At 28.8% G+C, this 25,866-nt stretch overlaps 3 protein-coding genes across 4 annotated transcripts; all 3 read right to left on the bottom strand.

Moving 5' to 3' along the window:
- Positions 1-437: 437 nt before the first annotated feature.
- Positions 438-3,897, bottom strand: Bma-cdkl-1 (serine/threonine-protein kinase, putative; the record flags this gene model as incomplete). 2 transcript variants are annotated; one of them, XM_001894607.2, is made up of 9 exons in its annotated part: positions 438-569; positions 808-921; positions 1,215-1,351; positions 1,635-1,778; positions 2,016-2,069; positions 2,393-2,556; positions 3,169-3,290; positions 3,377-3,460; positions 3,814-3,897. In XM_001894607.2, 9 exons carry the CDS (start codon positions 3,895-3,897, stop codon positions 438-440), a joined length of 1,035 nt encoding a protein of 344 aa, XP_001894642.1. The 2 variants fall into 2 exon arrangements, with proteins under 2 accessions (XP_001894642.1, XP_042937572.1); XM_043081638.1 differs by lacking the exons at positions 438-569; positions 808-921 and having other exon boundaries at positions 1,155-1,351.
- A 2,702-nt stretch (positions 3,898-6,599) lies between these two features.
- Bm5752 (Uncharacterized protein) lies at positions 6,600-16,561 on the bottom strand (the record flags this gene model as incomplete). Its single annotated transcript, XM_043081639.1, has 19 exons — positions 6,600-6,752; positions 7,091-7,163; positions 7,263-7,328; positions 7,439-7,510; positions 7,692-7,859; positions 8,623-8,754; positions 9,075-9,163; positions 9,429-9,598; positions 9,739-9,894; positions 10,120-10,270; positions 10,636-10,744; positions 11,033-11,163; positions 11,419-11,553; positions 12,020-12,136; positions 12,496-12,650; positions 12,954-13,074; positions 14,299-14,407; positions 14,826-14,987; positions 15,864-16,561. The coding sequence occupies 19 exons, from the start codon at positions 16,559-16,561 to the stop codon at positions 6,600-6,602; spliced, it is 2,967 nt and encodes a 988-aa protein (XP_042937573.1).
- A 4,542-nt stretch (positions 16,562-21,103) lies between these two features.
- Positions 21,104-25,643, bottom strand: Bm5348 (WD-repeat protein 22, putative; the record flags this gene model as incomplete). The annotated part of the gene is made up of 12 exons (XM_001894604.2): positions 21,104-21,238; positions 21,692-21,808; positions 22,091-22,198; positions 22,472-22,618; positions 22,801-22,919; positions 23,047-23,203; positions 23,567-23,702; positions 24,001-24,103; positions 24,186-24,285; positions 24,551-24,668; positions 24,959-25,085; positions 25,445-25,643. The coding sequence occupies 12 exons, from the start codon at positions 25,641-25,643 to the stop codon at positions 21,104-21,106; spliced, it is 1,566 nt and encodes a 521-aa protein (XP_001894639.2).
- Positions 25,644-25,866: the final 223 nt, after the last annotated feature.

Here is a 25,866-nt window from a genome sequence, read left to right on the forward strand (position 1 = left end):
CACTTATAATTAACTTAAGATTCGTCCATTCTATCTGCTACTAAAAGCTATTTTCATGATATTCTTATTGTTCTGCTGTCTTCTCTTTCAGAAGTAAAATTAATAATTAAAATAATACTTAATCGCCATTTAATTCATCCATGTTTTTGTTGTGAAAAAGCTCTTAAAATTTGAATTCGCCGACAGTGTATAGACAAAGTTTTAAATAGAATTATAAAATTATATTTAAATATAAGTTTTAAATAAAATAAATAGAAAAAACAGGTAGAATTGATTTTCAATGACTACATATGATTTCATTTGTTAAGCACGGACAGCTCAAAAATTAATCGATCAATTCTCTTTGATTCCTACCTTCAAAAATTTCTTTATTACTAATCGATCGTTTATAACAAGAATATAAAGTAACTGTAAATGAACAAAGGGAAGATCAGTATTTAAATTGAAGGCAAATATTGTCGACTGAAGGCATTTGCGCTGTTGTGAGTAATTTCCTTAAAACCACCGTCAATTAATTGTTGTTCATTGAATGGATTGCTCGTCAAATAAGGCAAATAGTTTGATGTAAGCTGAAAAATGAGAGAATAGTAACATAGCAAATCAAAATTCCAAATTAATGAAAAAATTTTAATAGTATTAATAGCTTAATGCTAAATATAACCTCTTCCTATTCATTCTATACATCGAAATATGCATGAATCATACATGAGAAATCTCAGGATTTCCTTTTTTAAACATTATTTGAACATTCCTATCATTCTTATTATGAGATAATTACATGAACAATGCTGACAATATGTGACGTACTTGTTTACTGGTTGATTTAGCTGAGAAAACATGGAATGAATACCCATTAAAGTAATCATGCTGGAGTAATTGACTACAAGACCATCGTTTTTCCGGATTTATATTTAAACATTTCTAAATTTTATTATTATTACAAAATTTAATGCTTCTATTTGACTATTCATTCACTATAAACTATCTTAAAATAGCAAAATAATTATGTGATAATTTAAAGCATATTTAAAGCACATGGTGAGAATCAAAATGTGTCATTTAATTCTCTCATAATTCGATGGTTCTACAGGCGATAATCTCTCGCAACTCTCTTGAAGTTTAAACCGACCCTTTTTGATCAGAAGTTGAAGTCATTACAAAATTGGCATTTCAAAAAAATTCTCAAATGCTGAAAATAGCTGATGCAGATTTACATATAAAAAATCAATGATTATCGAAGAAGTCTTTAGTCTTTTAGACAAAGTTTCATACACATCCGGTTTTGGAATCGAAACACCATGAAGAAACAAATTCGACCGATAAAGTATTTTTTGTCGTGGCAGAAACTCACCTGCAATTAAATACAAATTTGATAATCTTTATGTTACAAGTTTTAGTTTTTTAATTGTACAAAAAATGATATATTTTTTTCTTCTAAACAGACAAGGAAAATTTTGAATATTATCTGACGTTGAAACCGTTTGCTGTTAAATTTGGATCACAGAAGATTTCAATCTTATCACAATCAATCAATCAACCAGCCACTCAAATCAATTAGTTCCCCAGATATTCCATTGTCAGAGCAATGACGACAATTTGCATTAGTTCTTTTACTTTCCCACAACAAAACTTACCCATTGTTTTTCTAATTAGATAAAGTTGGTCAATATCAGATCGACCAGGCCAAAGTGCTTCACCTGTAACCATTTCAGCGAAAACACAACCAATTGCCCACACATCCACTGGTGGCCCATATCGTACAGCACCTGTTAGCAGTTCTGGAGAAACGTTAATAAGAGATGATAAAATATGTTAATTGGACTGAGAAGAATTGTGGCGATGAAATAAAAAAGTGAAACATTTCGAATTAATATTAACAACCAGTAAAATTAGGAAACTTTAACAATTAATTATGTCCTCTTAATCCAATTATCATTTCCCGAAAAAAGAATATGGTTTTGTAAATGTAAAAATGAAAATACCAACTTAAAAGACAGAAGAAAAAATTAGTGCACCTGGACTCCTGTACCAACGTGTACCCACATAATCCGTGTAGAAATCACTCGTATCTAAATGTTTTTTTTTTTTTTTTTGTTTATTTTCCGTTTCAGTTGATCTAATAGAAAATGTAACATTGACTTGCTAATATATGCAAATAATCTTTTAGAAACCTATTCAGCATCACAAAAATATTGTTTCAGCCAAGAATTTAGCGAGAAAATTAAATGTTTAAAACATTGTAGCATAAAATATATTCAGAATTAGTTGCCATCTTAGATGATATAAAAATTTTAGTCGAGAAGATAATTTTCATAATTATTGATCGCATTAATTACAAATAATATTAACGAATAAATTTAAGAAAAAATAAACTAATTACTAGATTACTTACTTATCATTCGGGCAAAACCAAAATCAGCCAATTTTACCACATCATTTCTTGTTAGTAAGATGTTTTCTGGCTTTATATCACGATGAATGCAATTAAATGTATGGCAGTATTCTACCGCTTGCAATAACTGATAGATTGTTTTTTTAATGAATGCTTTTGGACATCTGAAAAATTCTTTATGCTTCATTTCTCGAAATATAACTTTTGATTTAGATATGGGTTAATAATGAAAAGTTATTTTATATACTAAATTAATTACTCTGTAAAGATATTGACTCGTCTGATGATTTCATTTAAATCAATTAACTAAACATTTAAATGCTATTATATAAATATTATTTTGGCAAAAAATATCGTTTCTTACCCAATTTATGTTTTTTAAAAACTAATTCAATTTTTTAAACAATTTTTCCAAATTTTTTTTGAACAATTAACTATCTTTGTTTTTTATTTAATTTTTTTAAATGAAAACATGAAGTGTAAAAAATTTGATTTTATCATCGTGACCAGTAAATTTGATTTTTTTATTACTGTAAATTTTAGATAAGTTAGGAAAAAATTGAGTGACAAAGTTTTTAAAATAAAATAATGTTATTTAGCATATTAATTGTTGCTTGCTTGGCTCTCGAACGAAACGACACATTTTTTTTTTGTTTCGTTGGAAGTTTAAATGTGACAAATTAGTAGATTCAAGTTCAGATTGATAATAAGTTTCATTATTCACTATTTTTTTTTTATTTTCTCAATAATATTTATGTTTGGCAAATAAAACAAACCCATTGGGATATTTTTCCAATTCATTTAAAACGGTCCTTTCGCAATATTCAAAGACCAAATGCAATTTTCGATTCCTTTTAAAAACTTTAATCAGAGCTATCAAGTTTGGATGTTTTAAATGCTGCAAATATTTGACGATATTAAATAATATTAAAGTAAGCTTTACCTGACTTGATACCATCTTCAAAACCAAAAATTCATGCTAACCTTTAACATTCGAATTTCACGCAATGCAATTTTTTTCGTTGTTGGATTATCTTCTGATTCAATGAATTTCTTAATTGCAACAATCTAAATTAACTTCTATCAAAAAATTTCTATAAATTTAAACAATTTTATACATTTCACTTTAATTCTAACAAATAAAGAACGACAAGGGATTAAACAAGAAACTAAAGAATTGCGCATAATTTCAAACAATTAATATACTTTAAAATGCTTGTGTGATAATCAAAATTTTTTTCTATTGCTTTCAACTTATAGAAACTCGCAAATTTAAAGAGAACTCAAAATGCTAAACAGTTGTTTCTTTCAATATTCAACAGAAAACAGGTGAGTGTAAGAAATTAAATCTCAGATTTTGGAACAAAACTTTGGATATATATACGTACGAATAATATGCAATGAATACATATGAAATTTACCTGTCCTGTTTCCTTATTACGACATTTATAAACGATACCATAAGAACCTTCACCAATTTTTTCTAATTTTTGGTATTTATCCATTATAAATCTTTGTTTCAATTTCACCAAAAAAATACTTCAGTTAGATATAAACAATAAACTGAAAGAATTTCTTAATTACAAACAAAATTTTATACCATTCATTAGAAATTTTTATAATAAGAAAAAAATTCGTAAGTATTTGATTGAGAAAGAAAATAGTAAATATTAAAATATAACAAATTATCAGATATTTAAGGAAACTTAAGTCAAATATTCTTATAGTAACTATTAAACAAGTAATTTTGCTCTTTGTAAATTGATTTGAAGTAATAAAAGATTCGAAAATGTTCTGAGAAATTTAGCAATACCAAGAAGTTTCTCAGTAATTCAATAAAGTAGCTCTGTTCAAGATTTAATAAATTTAAATCAAAATTTATCAGAGAATGAAAAACGCTAGAAAAATATACAGCTAGTCAAGTTTCTTCAAATAATATTAGCTAGAAGTCCACTTCATTTCCCTCAAAATGACTACAATAATTTTAATTATAATTCATTCTAGATTTTGTTTTTAAATTTGTTTTTCAATTTAGTAATTTTTGATTATTCGTACACAATAAATTTGATTTTAAAAACTTGTTATAGCATAAATTTCAGACTTATACAAAATTCGATGATGAAGTTAAGCTTGAAACTTCCACTATTAATTTCATTTTAACACATTTGTTAATTTAACTACTACTGACTTAAACTGTGGCCTATACTATCTGAAGACTTCCAATAAATATTTCCTTGATAAGGAAGTAAAAAATGAAATTTTAAATAGAATTTCATGAAATCTACCATGATGATAAAGTGGACAGTGAAAGTGGTCGGGAAAAAGTATTCCTCAATGTTGCATTTCTTAGAAACAATAATTGAAACAACAAGTTTTAAATTGAAACTTTTTACTTGCCAAATTGACTCAATCAATATTTTATACAAATAAACAATGTAATTCAGACTGCTGCTAAGAAAATAAAATCGGATCATTGTCAGCATGTTGTCATAACGACCAACTATAAATTTCTGTTTTTTTCATTCTTGCAAATGAAAGTTAGCAAGCACTGAACAAATTTTTATTACTAATTACTTTTACAGCATTTATTTTATAGTTCATTCTAGAAAAAAAAATCTATGGAAGACTTTATATTTTAACAGTAAAAATCAAAACAGATCCAAACTACACACTAAACAAACTGATAATATTAACTCGAAAGGGAAATTTGTTTAGAATTCATTGTTTGATGATTAATAGTAGCAGCGTTTTTAGAAACGGAAATTAATGAAATTAAAGTGTTGCAACTGGGTCATTTTCGGTTAGCAAATTTCATCTTAGCGAAGAATTTTCAGTTAATTTGTTGAGTAGTTTAAAAATCTGATATGGAAAATTATATTACATTTGTTATTTCTCAAAATCTGGGAAATTCTCGAGTTAATAATCAGTTTGAAGTTTTTTACATAAGAAAATTCTGCGACATTTCAGGAAATTCTGACAATTTTTAGAATTCCTGAAAATTTTACCTCAAAAAATTTATTTGGCATCAATTGTTAAGATCTGAAAGTACCTTTACATTAAACGATTAGGCTTTATCTTTTCATCCATTCCTGTTCGCTGTCGATTTTTTTAGTTTTATTAATGTTTAAATTGTGAAATTATTATTAATATTCCGATATATGAAATAAAACTTCACCTTTCCACTTATTTTACTAATCTTTTAAGTAACAAAAATTTTGAACTCAAATTTTTTTATTTGGAAACATTCTCAAATACGGCTTAAAATTCATTTGAAAATGAGTTTTTGTGATTTAATGGACAAAACAATATGATAAAGTGTTTCTTTACCAAATAAATAATGCTCACAAATGCTTAGATAGCATGTGAAGTTACAATAAAAGCAAGATTTAAAACATTATATAGCAAAGACAGGAATGAAACTTCAATTTTATCAAACAACAACTTCTAATGACCAATGTGATGCTAAATCTTTATTTTATTTTCACTATTAAACTGTTAAAGTTTTTTAGAATTATTTGTTAACTTTAAATTATTTACTTCTAAAATATTCAAATATTCAATATGTAAACAATAACCGATAAAAACTCAAGATTAAAAGTTTAAAAAATGTTGGTCTATGGGAGATCAAAGAGCAGCATTTACATGCTTATTAAGCTTAGTGACAGACGTAAAAAATTCTACTAATGGTTTGTAAATCTAAATAATGAATAGAATGAAACTACAGCAAAAAGTTAACAAACGGAATATAAAGAAATTTAATAAATTATCATTGCTTCACATGAAATGACATTTAAAAGATGCAAAAGAAGTATAAAAAAGATAAATTTTCAGCTGTCAATAAGCAAAAATAATTATTATTGCAATATTAGAAATATTTAAAGATACCATTCTTTCACTCCTTATCATTTATCACTTATTACTACGTCAAAATTTTGTTTCTTCATTCAAAAACTGTATCAGTTTTTTTGAGCACTGCTTTAAATGTTTCAAAAATTCAAGTTCAGCTTCTTTTAGACTTCAATAAAATTTGCGGTTGCTATATTCTTATTATTGATTTATAGAACATTGATATAAATTTTATTATTCAGTTGATTTGGCCAGTTTAAATGATCATGAATATCTAATTGCAAAATGTAAATACTAATACAAAATTCACTAAAATCTTTTAATACATTGAACAAAATTTTAATTACATAAGAAAAATTTTTCAGCGCTGTAAATATTTCGATATAAATTCGATAATTTCATCAGCGTATTTTGCATTCCAAATCATTCGCCTGTTAATGTCAGCTCGAATATGAGAGATGACAGGTTTTAATTTTTTCATTAATGGAGCATATTTTTTCTCGAATATATCCAACTGAAAATTTTTTTTCAATTAATGTATTTTTGGGATTTTTCTTTTGTTTTCAATTTTTATAGGTTATCAAGCTAATGATGAATATGAAAATATCATCGAGAATGATAATATAAAGACTTGAAAAAATCTGACGATCATAATTATATTGTTTAATAATTTATTTAAAAGAAAAGAAAAATAAATAAATATACGACAGTATTTATTAGAAGCTTTTTTCAGATCTCTGATTCCTTCAAAACTATCAAAATTTATCAGTTAACTGATATGTACTAATATTCATTCTATGATCAATCCTTTTTGCTTGCTTTACTTCGCATAGCTATCAAATCATCATTAACCTTTTGCAAATCATCGTTTGTGCCATAACCTCGTGCCATTTGAAGCAGGAAGAAAGGTCCATACTTCTCGTGTCTATAATTTAGAAAGTTTTCATTTTAATTATTGCTTGTATCAAGTAACATTAATCAAAATAAAATGACAGAAAGATCAAGTAATGAAAGAAAAAATTACCTCTTAAAAAGTTCAGCAAAATTATTAAATAAATACTGCCCAACTGCTCCATTATCATAATTTTTCCTAAAAGGAAATTTTTTTGCTTTTGTTAATTCTATGATAAGTGATGACTCGGAAAAAGTTGAGTCAAATAATTAATCAGTAGTTTTTTTCACTCAATGAATTTAATAAACCTTGAAAGTTCGTATAATTTGGGTCGGAAATCAGTATCTTTCTCTTTCTTGGTTAATACTTCTTTTACCAACCTAAAAAAAGGAGGACGTTACAAAATTTTCAAATTCATGAGTAGAAAACAAAGACTATTTCACTTTTAATAAATGAATTGACAATTGAATTCGAATCAAACTTAATATTTAGAATTAAGTTGGAATTATTAAACTGTCTAGGATTATTATTTAAATAAAATTGGATATCACAATCACTTACACTTCAATGTAAGAACGATTAGAGCTGCTAGCAAGTGCGGAAAAAATCCTATCACGCTCGACATGATATTCTTCTGCGTGAAATTTATTGATCATAAATGTCAATTCCGCTTGATTGCCATATTTGGATGCTACCATATAAGCGATATTACGTAAGCTTGCTTCTAAGCTTAAACATATAATTAAATTACTGAACTTTTTGCTGCAATAGATAATGAAAAAATAATTCTGTCACTTATCTATGGAGGGACCTATTCAGTCTTCTATTAAATATTTTATGAAATAAATTCTGCTGTTATAGAATTGTTGCTGTTATGCCAGGAAGGATAATATCACTGCTGTTTTATTATGATAATTCATTTTTTGTATGTCATTAAGTAGCAGCCTGAAAAGATTCAGCTCAGAAAGATGAATGCATTGAATCCAATAAAATAATTTATGCAAATATTTAATAAACCATTTTTTTTTGTACACAAAGAAATTTAGGCAAAAAATTTATATTAGGAAGTAAAGTAAAAACAAAAAATGAATTCCGGAGAACAGAAACCACATCGTTCTCTCTTCATATCTTTTTGTTTTAATTATTAGTTATATTTTGCTTTTTCCTTACCGTCAGGTATCAATCTTTTACCTTTTCTTTTTCCGTGTTCTCAAATCTGTAGTAAAAAATTTCACTTATCATATTTTACAGTGTTATCTCACATTGAATACAAGTAAAGTTTTGTTAGTTATTACTTCTTAACGAATGATAAATTCAGCTTCTATTCCCATTGCCAATGAATTTAACAGTACCCACAAGGATACGAAAGAAATTGAAAGGAAAATTGGACCCTAAAGAGAAATATTAAGCAATTCTGAGATTAAGTTAAGTGATAACTTTAGCACTCATCAAATATTCTTGCTGGCAATAATAATTATAAGTTCCGTTCTACCTATTGCAAGGATTGCTAAGCATTTCCTGCGAGCAGTTGTCGTAAAGTTCGTTCAAGCGTGATCGGAATATCCGGACACATCGTTGATATCCACTGGCGCACATTTTGAGATATATTAGCTCCCTTATAAATCTGAAGAAGAAAAAAGAATTCACAGAGATTCCGGAAAACAAAAAATATTCCCTTTTCATCACTCCTTTCCATATTAATTCAATTGCACGTACACAAGTCTAACATTAAGAATGACAAATAATTCACAATCATTTTGTTAAATAACATTCTGTTTTTCATGTTATAAGCAAATAGATAAAGTAAATGGAAAAGTAATACATTTACTCAAATTAACGGAAAAGTAATACACTTACTCAAATTAACGGAAAAGTAATACACTTACTCAAATTAACGGAAAAGTAATACACTTACTCAAATTAAAGGAAAAGTAATACACTTACTCAAATTCCATATTGTGCGAAACATCTGAATCAGTTTCAGCTTTAATGATTCGATCAAACGATGGCTCCATAAGAAATTGTACGTATTTCTGCAATTTCGAATAATTACGGCCAAATCAAAGGATTCCAACACGCTGCACCTCATCTGTCCCAACTTTCGGGAATGGTCTGAAAGTGGTCGACGAGTGACAACTTGAATTTTACAACCACGGTTGCAGCAGTTCGAGTGCCATCCATCCATCAGACAATTCAACGGTAACACTGATCAACTCTAACATACATAAAGATTCAATCTCTAAAATGATAATCTCAATTGAAAAGGAAAGATTTTTTTCTTTAAAAAATAAGAATTACATTGAAAAGTGATGCATTGGAATGACGATGTACACGGTATAAGATAGTTTCGAATCGAGTTAGAAAGGTAATAAATGGTACAACTTTTGTTTCATTCCTAAGATATAGCGACATTTTCATTGGTATCGTATATGGGATGCGTCCAGTTTCAGCTAATACAAATGCATCATCTGAAAAACTGAAAATTTTGATTTTTTAAAGATTAAAATAAACAAATCAAATCTTACCAAACATCAGATTCAAAATGATTGCTTTCAACGAAGGAAGGTATTTTAGGTTAAGTAAATGAATGAAAGAACTAATAAGCTACCGAGCAATTTAAGTCGCGTAGAAACAGAAAAATAATTATGTTTTTGTAGTAAATGATCAATGAGAAACTTCCAATAGTTAAGTTCATATTCGACGCGATAATAACCGTGAAAGTTTGGATCTAACACAAATGTATGCGATCCATGCAATAGTTTCACTGAAAGTTGTTAAATGATTAGATCAAATGAATAATTCATTTACTTCTTAATATTTTATTTTGTCTAATTATTACTTCTAAAAGCAATGTAATAGCATCCAAATTTAATATTTTGGCTAATGAACTGGTGTTTTCTGATCTGTTCAAATGATAAGACAACAAGATGTGACATATGTAGTGTTCATGGGACAATATAAATATTAGGATGACAAGAGAGAGATTTACATTTTTTGCCCTCTTCTAACCAATGAACTTCATCTTGCTCATTTTCTTGTGTAAATATCGGCACTTTCCATTGTGTATCAGCAAATTCACTGCTATTATCAAAATCAAATATTTGCTGACTGATTTCAAAATAATCACCGACTTGTCGAACCTAAATAACATATTTTAGTACATTATTCTACTTTATTATACTTTCCATTTATTAGCTCATCTTGTAGAAACAGTAATTGAATATATGATGATAAGAAATTCTTAATCATTTTTAGCTGAAAATGTAAATGTATTTGGTTAATTTGTTACAATAATTTAAATAAAAATTACTGTCTTTGAAATAATTTTTCTCTGTAAGCAATTAAAGTATTTTCTTCATTCTCCCTTCTCCATTAAACTTCACAATTTTTAAAGAAATTAATGTCAATGTTAAAATGATTTATAATCTATTCTCGTTTCTGCATAATAGCAACAAATTAATTTTGATATGAAAGAAAGAAAAAGTAATAAAAATTAGTAACAGACTTTCAACAGTGGAAATCCTCGTTGGTAAATCCATGAATCAATATAATCATAGACCGAAAAATTAGTACTCAAGAAAGGATCATGATGATAGTCGATTGCCTTGAAAATTCTTCAACGAAAATGGTTGATGAATTAATTATGCAATAAATATTAATAATAAATAAACAAATAAATAAATGTATGTTAAATACATAAAAAGAAAAAAGAAAACTTAGCACTTATTTTGGAATTTTTTTCTAAATTTTAAATAAGATTTAAATTGCCACAAATATTTATTTGTATAGTGTAACATAATTTCATGTTTGTTCCTACATTATTTATCAAATATGTCAATTCTTGCTTAAAAAGTTATATTAATCTTCGAATTCCAATTAAATAATTGAAAAAATATGCTTACTTTGAGAAACTGCTCAAAAAGTCACTCTTTTCAGCGTTTGCATAAGCAAATTCTACCAGGTAGAGATTCAATCCTTGTCGAAATACTTCCTCACCAATTGTTGATTCCACCATACGAATAACTGCCGCTCCCTAAAACGTGATCAAAATTACCAGTGATCGATGAAGTGAAATAATTACTTATACAGTAGTATATTTGTTATTGACACAACTAATATTTCCAGTTCTGCTCTTCATTTGTCCTAATCAGTAATGATAAGATCAAATAGCCCAATAAATTGTACAGTTGTCTTGTGGTAAGTTTCTTTTTTTTTTTCAACGATCTGATTGAAATCAGAGATCTCAATGTAGCTAAGAAGGAATGACATATGTAATTACAGTAAATACCTTATTATAGATTATTTTGATATCTTGACCATGTATACGATCACTATTTTCTTTTAAACTTATTGGTTGCGTCATTGTCGTATGTTGGTCACTTGACAGCGCTTTTAGCGTGATATCAGCAGCAAAACATTGTGACTGCAAAGCAATAATTATTGCTGAGAATTTCATCAATAATTTCTGTGGATTTATAGATAATGAATAAGACTAGCTGATACTTTCACAAGTCAACGTGATTCAAGTTAGCTACTTGAAAGTAAGATTTAATTAAGAAATAGGCTTTGATAAAATTTTTTAGAATGCTTATAATATTAGCTATCTCAAACATAGACTTTAATTATAATAGTTAATTGAACTGATGAATTTGTTGCTTTGTTTGCAATATATTCACAAATCACAAACTATTATAAACAAATTAAGAATTAAATATAAATAAATCCCTGAAATGCAGAAGTTGGCGCAAATACATCCCTAAAAAAAGTACTAATGTGTTTCTTAGTGAATGCAAGATCTGATCTTTCCTTACATAGCTTTATAAGAGTTAATAAGTTAATAATACAATGTTTCTGTGACAATTTCGAAAAAAAAAGTTTGCGCAAAATACCATTCGCAATGTTGTATTTTCAACAAAATCAGCTGCCTTTTGTCCCATCATCGTTGCGAAACCTTCGTTCAACCATAAATCATTCCACCAACGCATTGTCGCCAAATTCCCAAACCACTAAAAATAAAAATTGAAATTTCATAGATTTACTAAGGCTCTCTAATCTATCTCCTCATTAGCTTTGTCAAATATTTAACATTACTGTTCCAAATAATAATTAGTCTCGATTAAATGTGTCGTATAACATTTGTGACTTCCGATATTCGTTCCGAATATCTGAACTTCTGTATCCTTCGGAACTATTAGATATTTGAACTTCTATAACCTTTGGAACTATTGCTTATATTGATTTTTGTCGAAAATATTACTAAGCATTTCATCCGTTCTGCTTATTTCTTGATATAATTATTTCTTGATTAATATAATTAATTGTTCCTTGTTCCTTGACTAATATTACGGATTAGAAGAGAATTCACCATATGTGCGACTTCGTGTGCGATAACATCTGTCACAACTCTCCTCTCACGTAAACTATTCAGACGTTGGTTATAAAGCATCAACTTTTGGCGTACGGTAATTAACCCCCAATTTTCCATCGCCAAAACACGTAATTCCGGTGCTGTGAAAATATCTAAAACAAAGTTAAATGAAATGGGAACATAAAATACTTTACATGAAACGCAATATATTTTTTAAAATACTTAGAAAGAAAGAAGAGAGAATAAATTTACTATTTTTGTTTATCTTCAATAAATTCAAATTTTAAAATCAGTTACAAAAGTCTCAAAATATCATTTGCTAAGAAAAAATTTTTTTTTCTTTCATCACTGTAATTAATGTATTAATTAGACATATATAAAAATTATTTTGTGAAATTAAAAAAAAAAAAAATCAGTTAAAACGTTAACTCTGATATTGAAAACTTTGAACAGACCGAGTTTTTTTAGTGGATAAGGAATGGAGAAGAAATTTTCATAATACTTTAACAATCGGCATGCAACATGAAGCGCATAATCGATGTCATATGCCATTGCCGATTGACACCAAACGCGAACCTGTAAATTAGTTTATACTCTGTTTCACTTCAAGTTACATTTAAATCCATTTGCAATAAGTTTTAGTGAATGCAGTCTTTATTTTTGCTTATTTATAATTAGCATTTCAGTTTTTGGACGATATGATAATGTAAGCTCTAATATTTTTTCAATATAAATCAAATCGAATTTTTTGGTTGAAAAGTTGAATATCGATGACAACTTCAAACTAATATTTTTTATATTTTTATTAATTATTTAAAAGAAATGGAGAAGTTAAAACGACCTTTGTCTTAGCAAAACATGAATCCTTTCTAATTTATGCGAATTAAAATATATTAGAAAAATTGATAGTTATTAAATAATTTTTCATTTCTAATTCTTATAAATGCTTTGATCAAAATGCATTATTTATAATAAATATACAAAAAATGTAGATTCTTACTGTTCTCTTCCTGAAATAGCAAACAATTGAATAAACTTTAGCAAACATTAAATATTTTGATAATTTCAATGACAATTTAGATGGCAGTGCAGAATTTCTGAATGATAATTATGTCATTCTAATAGAAGTAGAAAAGTTGCAATAACTGCTGTCTTGAACTTTAATTATCATTTGAATTTTGAGCTTTCACAATACAATTAGATTACTCTTTGTAGCTTTACAATTAAAAAAGATATTACTAATGTACCAAAAAGTTATGTGTGCTGATTTAGCGAACATTTTTGACAAATTTCATAGAGGAAAAATTATAATAAAGAAGTTAAAATCAGATCACAAGTTGCCAAATTTATAAAATTTGAAGGATATATTCACAGACTGAATTATGTTGTGCAATGAAATTAGATATTGAGTTGAAAGTTAAGTGAAAATAATAATCTAAAATTCAAGCTTACTGTAACATGAAAACATTAACGAATAAAGAATGTCAATTTAGAAAATATAAAAAAGATTGAACTTTCTTGAATTGAAAATTTTAAAGTAACTATGTGTCTGAGGGAAATAACTGATTACGTCATGAATGAAATTGAATGGAGTAGTGTTGAGGGAGAATTGCACGATATGATATGATGAAAATTCGCATTGATGTTGGGAAACTCTCAGAGGAATTCTTTTGCTTTTTCTACTTTTTCGTGTGGAAATGTGTTTTTTCTTTTTTGCTAGCTTAACAATCATTCAATTAAGAATTGCTCTTGTTTAATTTAATATTTTCTTATTTGTTGTGCTTACAAACAAAAGCAAACTTCAATCTTCCCACAATGACGAAACTTGAAAACAAAGTCACTGACAGCTACTGCTAGCAGATAGGTTGACATGATAGGTGTGACTTCAAATTCTGTCTTACTCCATTTTCTGTAATATGAATCTCGATAAAAGATCATCAAACCATCAAGTTAAGCATAACAGCAATTAATAGCTACCGTAAAATACCAAAGGAATATAATAAAGACTGCAGATCTTATATGAATGAAAGTTTTCATCCGCAAATTGTTTCATTATGGCGTCAAATTTCAGTACTGTGAGCAAAAACAATTTATTTATTATCGGTACTATATGTGAGATAATCGCCTAATTTTTCTGAGCATAATTTGCTTTTTACTTAGTGTTATCAGTCAACGCTCAATAAACAATCATTGGTTTCAATTAAATTCCTTCATAAGTTTATATATAAGTTTCTTTATAAGTCAATCTAATCTTCCTCCATAACAGTTACTAGTTGTATTTTCAATATCACGCGGATTAAATGTTCAAAATAATGAAATATTCTTACGAATTGAGATGACGGTAACGACGAACTGGTGAATTGGAGACAGCTGAAGTGCCCATAGGATGGATTATACTGATCCGGAATGTCGCTTTCATTTCTGGTTCATCGAAACAGGGTAATAAGCGACTTGCATCTGTTGGTTGCAGTTGTGTAAGTGCTAACAACCTGCAATAAGAATACATTTATTTAGATACTGTTGCATGATGAATTATTTCTTATGCCTCACCGAATTTATAAATTAATCATCTAGAAAATTATACAGGAATAAAAAAGAATATACATATAATATACATATAATTCGTTTTTCGGTCCTTATAAAGCAAATAAAAAATTGATGAGCCATTTTTTTTTTCATAATTCTCTTTTCTTCTATGCTCATGAGAATCATTTCTCAGAAATATATGACCATTTTCTGGCAAGGAGAAATTTTCTCGAATTGTTTATTTCAAAAGCAAAACTTAAATTTTGTGCTTAGTTCATTTTTGGAGAAATTCATCAGATATTACGGCATGGGGAAGAAAAAAGATAATGGTAAGTTCAAATTAGGAAAAAGAGATTATGTATGCATAATATATTTGTGCAGGATAATATGCACCAAAATGTCTTTTCAAAATTATGGAAAATATATTTCCATGAGAATAAAAATAATATATGGATGAATATGTAATGAAAGGGAGAAGTATTTTGGATAAAATTATCTTTTACACAACAAAGTCTCCCATTAATAACAAAAAAATCATGTAAAGAAATCAGAAATTGTTGAATGCTGTATTATTAAATTTATTATTCAAAATTTGATTATTTAATCAAGAAAAAGAAAAAAAGGAAAGCCCGCAAATCTGAGAATGACAAAGTAAGTTGAGAAATTGAAAAATACTTGCTTCTTTTTGTTTGCAAGTTTGAAAGTTAATTTTCAAGAAATATAACTTGAAGAAACTGTTGGAAAACTCGAGAATTTCTAATTTCATTTTGTAATTTCACTATAAATGCTTATCCAGTTGTCATAATTTAAATGTTCAAGTAGCAAAATTATTTTTTTACCTTGAAAAGGCATAGAAAATAAGAGTGAGAGGGAGAAAGAGAAAGAGAAATGAAATTGTAAGAATAATTATAACTAGCCTTGTCTGTCCATTGATGTTGTATTGAGTCGTGTAAAGACCACCAGTCCAAACATCATTGATAATACCCTGATATCTGATATAAATCACATAATTATGTCCAGAATGAAGTTCCCGCATTAGTATTATCTCAACAATATGAATATCATCTACTTCATGCTGATATCGATTTATACCGATCAATGGTATCGATTCGTTATGGCTATCTTGCACTTCTATATCACTTTCATCAAATTTCAAATTTTTAGCATTTAAAATGATTTGATCGGTTGCATGCAAACAGACAATACGAATTGCTACATCTGCATGAATGCTGAAATTTCGTTCATTAAAATTTAAATCTTCCCGATATGGAAGAAATATTTGCAATTTGAGGTCATAATGTAATGGACGGATCGTAGTAGGTAGCCTGAAATATGGCTGAGAAGTAATAATGGAAATATTATTCGTGGAACTACGTTGATGTAACGTAGTTTGCAGCTCGAAACGTTGCTTGGATGAAAAAATTAGAAAAGCCAAGAGCAAAATGATGAATGCAAAAAAGATTGTAAATATGAGTAAAATTTGAATTTGGAACGGTGAACTAGTCTCCTTGTAACGTACTTTCGTTTCTTTTCTCATTCCTTACAATGACAGCAACTGATAAGCGATCAAAAATCAAACTTCCAATTTATTTTTTATTTGTGACTGCAAAGCAGAAACAATAGATGACAATTTCTTATTTTTTTTAAACGCACTTAGCACAAATAAATCGTTTGCAGAGTCAATAAACTTTACTCTCGTACACGAATTAAACAAATAACAGCAATATCCTCAATAAAATGAACTGCTGAAAAATTTCAAGCATTTGTTTGACAGTTGTGGAACTTCAAGTTCTTTTAAAGGAGAGAAATAAACCAGCCAATTGAATATACATCACATTTGTCTTCAAGGTTCTTCAACGGTCTAATGATATTAATGATCGTTGACTAAGTGATACAATTAGTCGCGTCTGAAAAACTTTTGCAGGGGTTGAAGCAATGAAAAATTAGTAAGAACTTGTTAAAATAATAACGGATAATTGAGTAAGATGACTGGATATTAGCGAAATATTGCAGGAAACAGTTTATCCGAGAAATTATCATTCAATAATATTAAGTAAAGCAATAGGTATTATAACTTATTAAAATGGCAATGTTGAAATCTGTAGCAGTTTAAATCTTTAGATTACAAAACACTTTTGAATTGATGAGTTAAATTAGCAAGTAATTGTTAACTGCATACAGAATATATATATCGTTCAATCCAATGATAGTAATAGAGTATTATAGAAAGCAGAAAATTCAATTTAAAAAAGTGAAAAAAGGATTATATCAGAAATGGCTTCTTTCATGGATTTTGAAAGATATTTACTTTGACAGGTTATAAAAGGGTGAAAGTAAATAATTATGAGAGAATAAAGACTTGAAGTAGTATTGGTGGTAGCAGAAATAGTAAAAATAATTGTAATAGTAGTTATTGGTAGTAGTATGCTCGTCCTTCTATTAGTCAATTTGAACAATGAGCATTGAAATAAGAAGTGGTCCCCGAAAACAAAGTGGTAGTGTAAGTAAAATATATTGAGGATATGGAAGAGGATGAGGATAACAGGGCAAGACGGGTTGGATTAAAAGATTGGATTGAATGTCAGAGAGAGGGACAGACAAACTTTAGAAATGAAATTATATATTTGATTAAATTAAATCAATTTCTTCCTCTTCTCCCAGTGAGTAATAGCTTCAGCTCGAATTCAAATATACTTCATATATAGCTATTGTTAATTAATCGTGCCACCGTAGTTGTGCTTATTTTTCCGCCATAACTACACCTCTTTCCCTCAATTGTCTTCTTTCCCTTCTACTGACATAGTTTCAAATGAAGTTGGAATATTGGTGTAGAAGACTGAAAACAGAAAATGTTATTCTCAAAACGGCTATTTCAAAAAAGGCATGTATAGATAAAAGAATAAATTAAATATGGATTGATTCAGTAAATGGATATTATAATGATAATAGCTTCTTATCCATTAAACTTTCATGCAAATTTAGCCCGCAAGCTCCCGCATTAGCTTTAGACTTAACTACTTTATATTTAATTCATTTTTGGCGTTATATTCAACCTAATTTTTCCTATTTCAGGACCAAAAAAAAGAGCAAAAGATGTTACTGTCACATTTGTTTTGCACTCACATGTTGCAATTAATAATAAGATTGATAATATTATGAAATTAAATAATTGAAGAAACATTTACTTGATATTAGCAAATCTTTACAGTTAGGAATAGAAACTTGTGATTTGGAACATGAAAAAAAAGTGTAAAAATTTGGACTTTTCCTGGACCACTCAACTTAGTTATTTAGTTCTATATAAGGATTAATTCTTGTAGAGAAACAATTTCCTCTCCTAATATAAAAATAATTATTGGTAACAACAATTATTAATAATAACTTGGTAATAATAGTTAAACTACTGATATTTACACAATGTCTACTGCTTAATATATGCCTTGACTATTAAAATGATTAGGGTATAATAATTCTACTTTTACCAAATATTACTCACAGATAATGCTCTAGGAATAACTTTGTTGAAAACTGGTCCAATCCGAAAAATATACTACCGTATTTGGTATATTCATTTCTCTATTTCTTTGTTTCCGTTTATCTTTAGATGTATCACACGATGTAACTGAATAATATCTGACTACACTTTTATTCTTTGACTGCACATATATTCCACACTACAAACTCCATAAATATGAAAAAGGGTAAAAATCCGAATAACTTCTTGTTTCCTAGCAACCGCTATCGTGCAACCTGTGGAAGAAGCAATCATTCATGTTACTTCAATCTTAAGAATAATTAGAAGTGGAAAAATGCATTCAATCGGTGCAATACTGCGACATATGATTAGGGAGACAAATGCTATGAACTAGCGTGCTCTAAACAGAGAGAATGAGAGAATTTTTAAAGTTTGAAGTTTATTCTGAAAGTCTTGAAATTCCACGATTCATCCTATAAAAAACTACACAGTTAATATGTAATTTTATTCTGCTGGAGAAAAAATGTGCAACTTCAGTGTTGCAGCAGAGCAGAAAAAGAGGAAAAGCATCGCCAAAACCACAGTTTATTACCAAATAATTATGAAAAATAAATTTCCACAAATTTAATATAATCGCAAAGGTTTGAAAGGCAGAGGCATAACGAGCACGTCAGTAACCAATAAACAGAGCAACACCTGAAGTTTACTACTTTATGAAAGTAGTAAACTTGAATAATAAAATGCAATAGTGTATTCTATATTAACGAAGAATAATCAGGATATTTGCGTGACCGATTAATTGGTACAGTTATATCTACCTCATTTCATCACAGCAGAATTGGAACTTTAAATTAATTTGAAACACATATTTCTTCCATAAAAATAATAGGAAACAAAGATAAGATGCATAATTCGTTAAAAGTGCTTTTCAAGACAATCAATATGAAGAATAAACAACATATACAAATATGGCTAGGTGAAAACCACATACTCAGCAAAACTGTGTAAGGAAGGAAGGAGTCTCTTTCAAGATTCGGAAGCTTTCAGAAATCTTAAGATCACTACGGTCATCGTAATATCAAATAAGAAATACGAAAGAGGATTAGTGCTGCTATATCGCAAATCTATCATGAAAATGCCTTGAAAACCCATAAATTTCATAAGATTTATCCAAAATATTATATTAGCCGAGATGTGATGGAACAATTAACGAATGAGGTAAAAATCTTCTAATTTGAAAAATGATTATAAAAATCGGAAGATAAAAACTGATAAGTTCCAAGCATAAATCTTTTTCAAAAATTATCTGATTTTTCTGATATGCCAAAAGCATATGCTTATAATTTCTGTAATTTTACAAATGGCTTTTCACATCTATACAACATGTCGACAGCATTATTAAAAATGACAAAGTTCAAAATTAAAACCAATAAGAAATTGTGACTGAAAGAGATACATTTAACCGCTATTCAAAAGATGAAAACAAATGCATAAAATCTATATTGAAAACGACTTAATCACAAATGTTAAAAAATAGAGGGATCAGTAGAAGGTTTTTACCCGTGAATAAAATGAAACTAAATTAAAGGAAAAGAAAAAAAAAAAAAAAAAAAAACAGAATGGAGAGAATTATGAAATATAATCGAGTGCGATGGATATAGGATACGTGAGGGAAAAAAAAATGACTCAATAGAATTCTTTAAAAAATATTACCCACGGCAAACGAAAACTATCAATTTTGTGAATTAAAAAATCATTAAGAGGCAAATACTTCTTATAATAAAAATTTTTGGATCACAGTGATACCATATGATACTTCTTACAATTACCTTTTAACGATTACCGGTGCAAGATCTTAAAGTAAAATTTTGTACTTCAGCTTTGGTTATTGAGTTAGCAACAAAGTTAGGGCAGATGTAATTAAATTTATGGTAGTTCCAGTTATTTTTAATGGAAACTTATTGTTTCTTTTCCTAAATGAGCACTGATTCATTGAAAAAAAATAAGTAAATACAATTTGTGAATATAATAATGTGAAGCAATTTTCTGCTTAGAAGAATTTAGAGACAGTAATGTACAGAAAACAATAGAATGATTACGCAAAGTGAAATAATACAACAAAAATGTAATTAAAATAGTAATTTGAAAAATAATTAAAATACCTAATAATGAGACTACACGTCCCCGGAAACACTGGTTCCTATTATGTATCTGCTGAAAAAAAAAGACGACATTAGTCCGGAAGTAAGAAATAATCATCATTCAGTGTTTCGTCCAAGTTAGGGCAATCTGTAGCAGAAACAGGTTTAATTTTAATGGAATAACAAGTAGCACCGTCCTTAGACCTGTTTGACAATCCTCAAAAAGAAATTTCGTTCAAAAGTTGAATTTTTTTGCATCATCAAGAATTTTATCTTCACTGAATTGATGCTAACTTAACATTGCTGTATTCAGATAGCACTTTGGGAAGAAACAAAAGAGAGAACGTTAATATATAAATTTAAGAAAAAAAACGAAAGAAACTAAAAACTAAAGATGGCTGCAACTTATACGCAACAAGTACCAATCACCTAGATTTTTTCAATTCTAGACAATCGTCAAAAATTATAACAAAAACAAAAAGGCTGAATTAAACCTACGATTAGTAACTCGCTGAGAACTGTCATTTTCTGATGATCCTTCTTCCGGCAACAATTCCGGCTCTGACATTTCTGGAGATGATACTACATATACTACTCCCTGAAACTGCGACTGAAGTTTAATAACATGTAAAAAAGTTTGGATTTTAGTTTTATCATATAATATTATTAAATTCAAGAGATGGAGCAATATAAAGATTTAAAACTGCATATAGAATCTCCGTTCATTTTCTCCTTAAAAGAGAAATGATTTCTATTTTTCTTTCGAAAGCTATTTTCATTTCACCGCTAACTTAATAACATGTTCGGTTAGGGAAGCAAATTTCCAGAGTGACAATTTCAAACTTATTTTTTTCAACTTTCACATATAAGGAAATTTGGATTAATCTCAAAAACTTTTGCGCTTTTCCGGCTTCAAAAAAAAAAAAATTTTAATAATAATAATAATAATGTGGAGTCTCATGTACAATTTTATTTTCAAAGAATGATGATGGATTTGTATGCTAATATATAAACATACACAAAGTACTTGAGCATGGCAAAAGAAGCTGACCTCAGCTCTTCTCCTGAAACGCGCTAAAATTAATCTATCTTCTACGTGCTGTAACCCTGCATCGCCATCTGCATTATCATCGTCCTGACCACTTTCATTCTCATCGTCATCATGATCCTCAAATGAAAAAGAACTGACAATTTTGAAAGTGTTACACTAAAGTTTTCCTTTGAATACGAAACTCTTCAAGAGTTATAAATTAAAAAGGAGAGAAAGGAACCCACAAAAGAAGAAAATCCAAATCATGCCAAAATGTATAAGTATGTGCTTCACTACCCTATTTTAATATTAACACTTCCTCACCGCAATAACAACTCATTTTCCGGGTTATTAACATGAATCATTCCTCAAATTATTAATACATGTAATCGAAACAAAGCGTAAAAGTATGAAACACACCTGAGCATTCTGTATTGACCTTCCTGCTAATACCATTCGATCATTGCTAGCATCGTTTTCCGATAAGTCGTGAAAGCCATCTTCTGGTCCCTCTTCATCAACACCACTCTGGAACAATAATTTCTTATTTTTCGTAAGTCTTATTTTTTCACACATTTTTCATTTGAACAAAAACTAAGCTTGCAACGTCAAAAAAAAAATTTATTTATCCCAAAAAAATAGACTGAAAGTTTCACCTTTGCTATAATCTTTAATTCCCAAACTAAACCAAAATCCTGATAAAACTTTGACCAGAAAAACAATCGGGTCTGGTATTCAGCTCCAAAAGTTTGGGGCTCTTTTTCTAATTTGTATATAATACAGTAAGAACATTCCACGAACAGTAGTGAGGAGATCGAAAAATGCAAGCATATTGATATCCTCATCGACACTATCACCATTCCCTGGATCAGAATAATCCGTACTTGGTATTACGCTTCGTCTTTTCGGCTCCAAATAGAAACCATTCAAATTCCATGCACTCCATAACTGAATAAAGCTAAACATCATTCTGAATACAAAGAGGTACAATTTCTGACATTTGAACGATTGCATACAATTTCAGAGAAGCAGTTGATATCAAATTGCTATTAAAGCATGCAAAATCAATAGAACTTGAAATTCCATAAGAGTCAAGAAATTGTAATTTGGAACAGAAAGTCAGTGATTACTTTGATAATTTTTTCAACTCCCGATGAGAACAAAAGCCTGTTGAGAGAACTGTAACGTGCATGATTGACAATCGACCTGTGACCTTCTAAAACCCGGTAGGCTTTGTCTACAATTTGTCCTAAAAAAATAGTCAAAATGTATGAATTCAACACAAATAGTTACATAATAATGCATATGTTATGGCATCGATATAAATGAAAGCAAATTTTTTTACACCAAATCACTATAAGAAAAACACTTTTTACCAACAGTTTCCCTGTCTTCAGGCACTTTCCAGATATATATATTCCAATCGTCAGAACCAGTCATTACCAAATCACGACTTATAAATGAACATGATTTAACTGTACAGGAATTTAGGTAATTCTGATCGTTGAATTCCACACTGCCGCCACCATTTAACTAAATTTGCTAAATTTGCTAACCGAAAATTACACAAAGTATAAACTAAATTTGGTTGAGATAGAAATCCTATTAAAAAAAGAAAAAAATAATACATTATCCAATGCTCTTTAAAAATAATAACAATTTAGGATTTAAAAATTTTCTCAACTTAGATTTATTTACAATATACATATAACCAAATCAATATGTAAAACAACAAGAATATATACAAGGAATTCAAAGGGATAAAGTTAATAGCAGTTTAATAACAAGATCAGTGATGGTTAATTAAGGATTTTTCACAATGGACGGGATTACCGAGTCAGTCAACACGAACACAAAAATTTTTGCTGTTAAGAATGATATTTTAATAAAACATACGTCGTACAATATGGGTGACGTACGGCTACGTGTAGCAAAAATAGCTTCCCCATCCTCACTCCACTGGCCATACATAACAGAACTAATATTTAAATTTACGCGTGCTCTAGTCAACTGATCAAACTGGAAACAAGGGCTGAAATTTTAAAAGTCATTGAATTTAGAAACTGAACTATTTTCAGAGAAATACTTTCAGTACAATACATTTATCATTAGAATGACCCATTTAGAATTGCTTTTATTAAAAGTGTATGAGAGCACATCTTTTCCATTACAAGATTTACTGTCGGCAAATTTTATACGATTTCTACCTATAAACTTTCCGGCATTATGATCAAAAAGGGCATTCCTTTTGGAGTTACATTCATTTAAAAGTAAATACTTTAAAAAATCGGAAAATGATTTCAAACTGAAGGAATTATAAAGTTTCTAACCTGTCAAGTTTCCGGATGTCATGTAATGATAGGCCATCACGTCCATTACAGACTGATATGATATGGACTTGTCGAGGATTGAACTGCGCACAATACATGGTTCCTGAAAACTGATTCACTATTAAAAATTGATTCAATTCAATTTTGGATAAATAAAGTGTTCAAGAGACGAGAGCAAAACAAACCTGAACTTTCAACAGCAAGCGATTCTTCACCTCCTCGCAAATCATATAAACGAACTTTTCCATCTTCTGAGGCAGACATAATCACTGAATCATCCTTGGGCTAGAAAAAAACACACCATAATAGTCTGAATATATTTAATTACATTCTGATTTTGTAGATTACAACTTGAATAGTCAACTTATGACTACTGTGTAGCTCAAAACATTACAGCAGTGCGCTGAAGATTGACTAATTCTAGCGATTTAATTTGTGAATAATATATTTATTACAAGATATGAAATTCATTAAACCTTTTTTTATATCATAAACTATTATGTTAAACACATTTGAGAAATTTTAGCCCATCTTAATTATATGATCTTACATTTACGGCCACATTATAAATAGGCTCATCAGCTTTAAAACGATGCAATACACTGGTCGTTGCAATATCATGAACATATAAAAATGAGTCATTTCCAGCTGAATACAGTCTATCACATCTGGAAAACATCGCGCATAGAGTTCACGTTACAAACATAAGATCACTTTATTATGAAATGTAATAGTACTTGAACAGTTCAGCGAATGCTATCAGGGTATTTAAATTATCTATTTGATCTTATCTCACTGACATATTCTACTCCATAATTTTAAAATCCTCAAAAATATTTGATGAAATTTTTTTCCTAGTTAATAATTCAGTCTCTTGTCGACCATTCGATTTGTTTTCTACAAAATTCCTGTCCAACAAAATCCTTAAACATCAAGAAAAGTGTAATCAAAAACAAACTTGTTAGAAAATCCAACAGAAAATATATTTGAATAATGCATTTGTCTCATAACAGCCACAGGCTTCGGTTTCTCCATTACCTGTACATCATTAAGTTTCCACATTAACACACGTCTATCATCGCCACCTACAACGCCACCACATATTTGCTTTGACTTATCATGGTTCCCTGGTGTGGAACCAACTTTTCTGTAGCAGGATAGAAAAACGAAAAATAAAAGGCTTTAAAAAAAGTTTTGTTATGCAAAACTATCTCGTTGAATGGTAATAAATAATACGCGACGAAATATATCGTTTTGCACCATTTTACACCAAAAAGATAGTTTATACCATTCACAAAAATTAATCTAGTTTATATCAACATGAGATACATGGAAAGCAGATAAATATAATCGTGTATTTTGTGTGCTAATTTTTAAAGCTTTTTTATCAGCAGTAATAAAAAGGAAAAACAGAAAATAAACAATATCAAAACAGCTAACTTACCGCTAGCTAAAAAATTTTCATCCGTTGATGCCTCAATAGCATTTACACAACCGTAATGACCTTTGACATCCTTTTGATAAATATCTCTGTTGGGAAGATCAAGAAATGGAAATTCCCAAGAGTTGTGTACATTTTGGCCAAACTCTTTACGACGAAAAAAACCACTAACAACATGTTGCTTCTTACCTATACCCACCATACCTTCGAAAAATTCGGCCAACTTCTATCGCTATCACTTTGCAGACAGTTCCTAAAAAGAAATTTGAAGGAATTTAGCATTCTGATAACTAACACACAGAAAAATACGCAATATTGAAGTACACTACGAAATTCAGATCATTGATTGCGCAAAAGGGAAAAGATGTAATAATATTAACAATAATAATAATTAATAATTAATAACAACAATAATCAAGGATTAA

The sequence above is a fragment of the Brugia malayi genome, assembly GCF_000002995.4.
Source record: "Brugia malayi strain FR3 genome assembly, contig: Bm_v4_Chr4_scaffold_001, whole genome shotgun sequence".
In the NCBI taxonomy this organism is placed as follows: domain Eukaryota; kingdom Metazoa; phylum Nematoda; class Chromadorea; order Rhabditida; family Onchocercidae; genus Brugia; species Brugia malayi.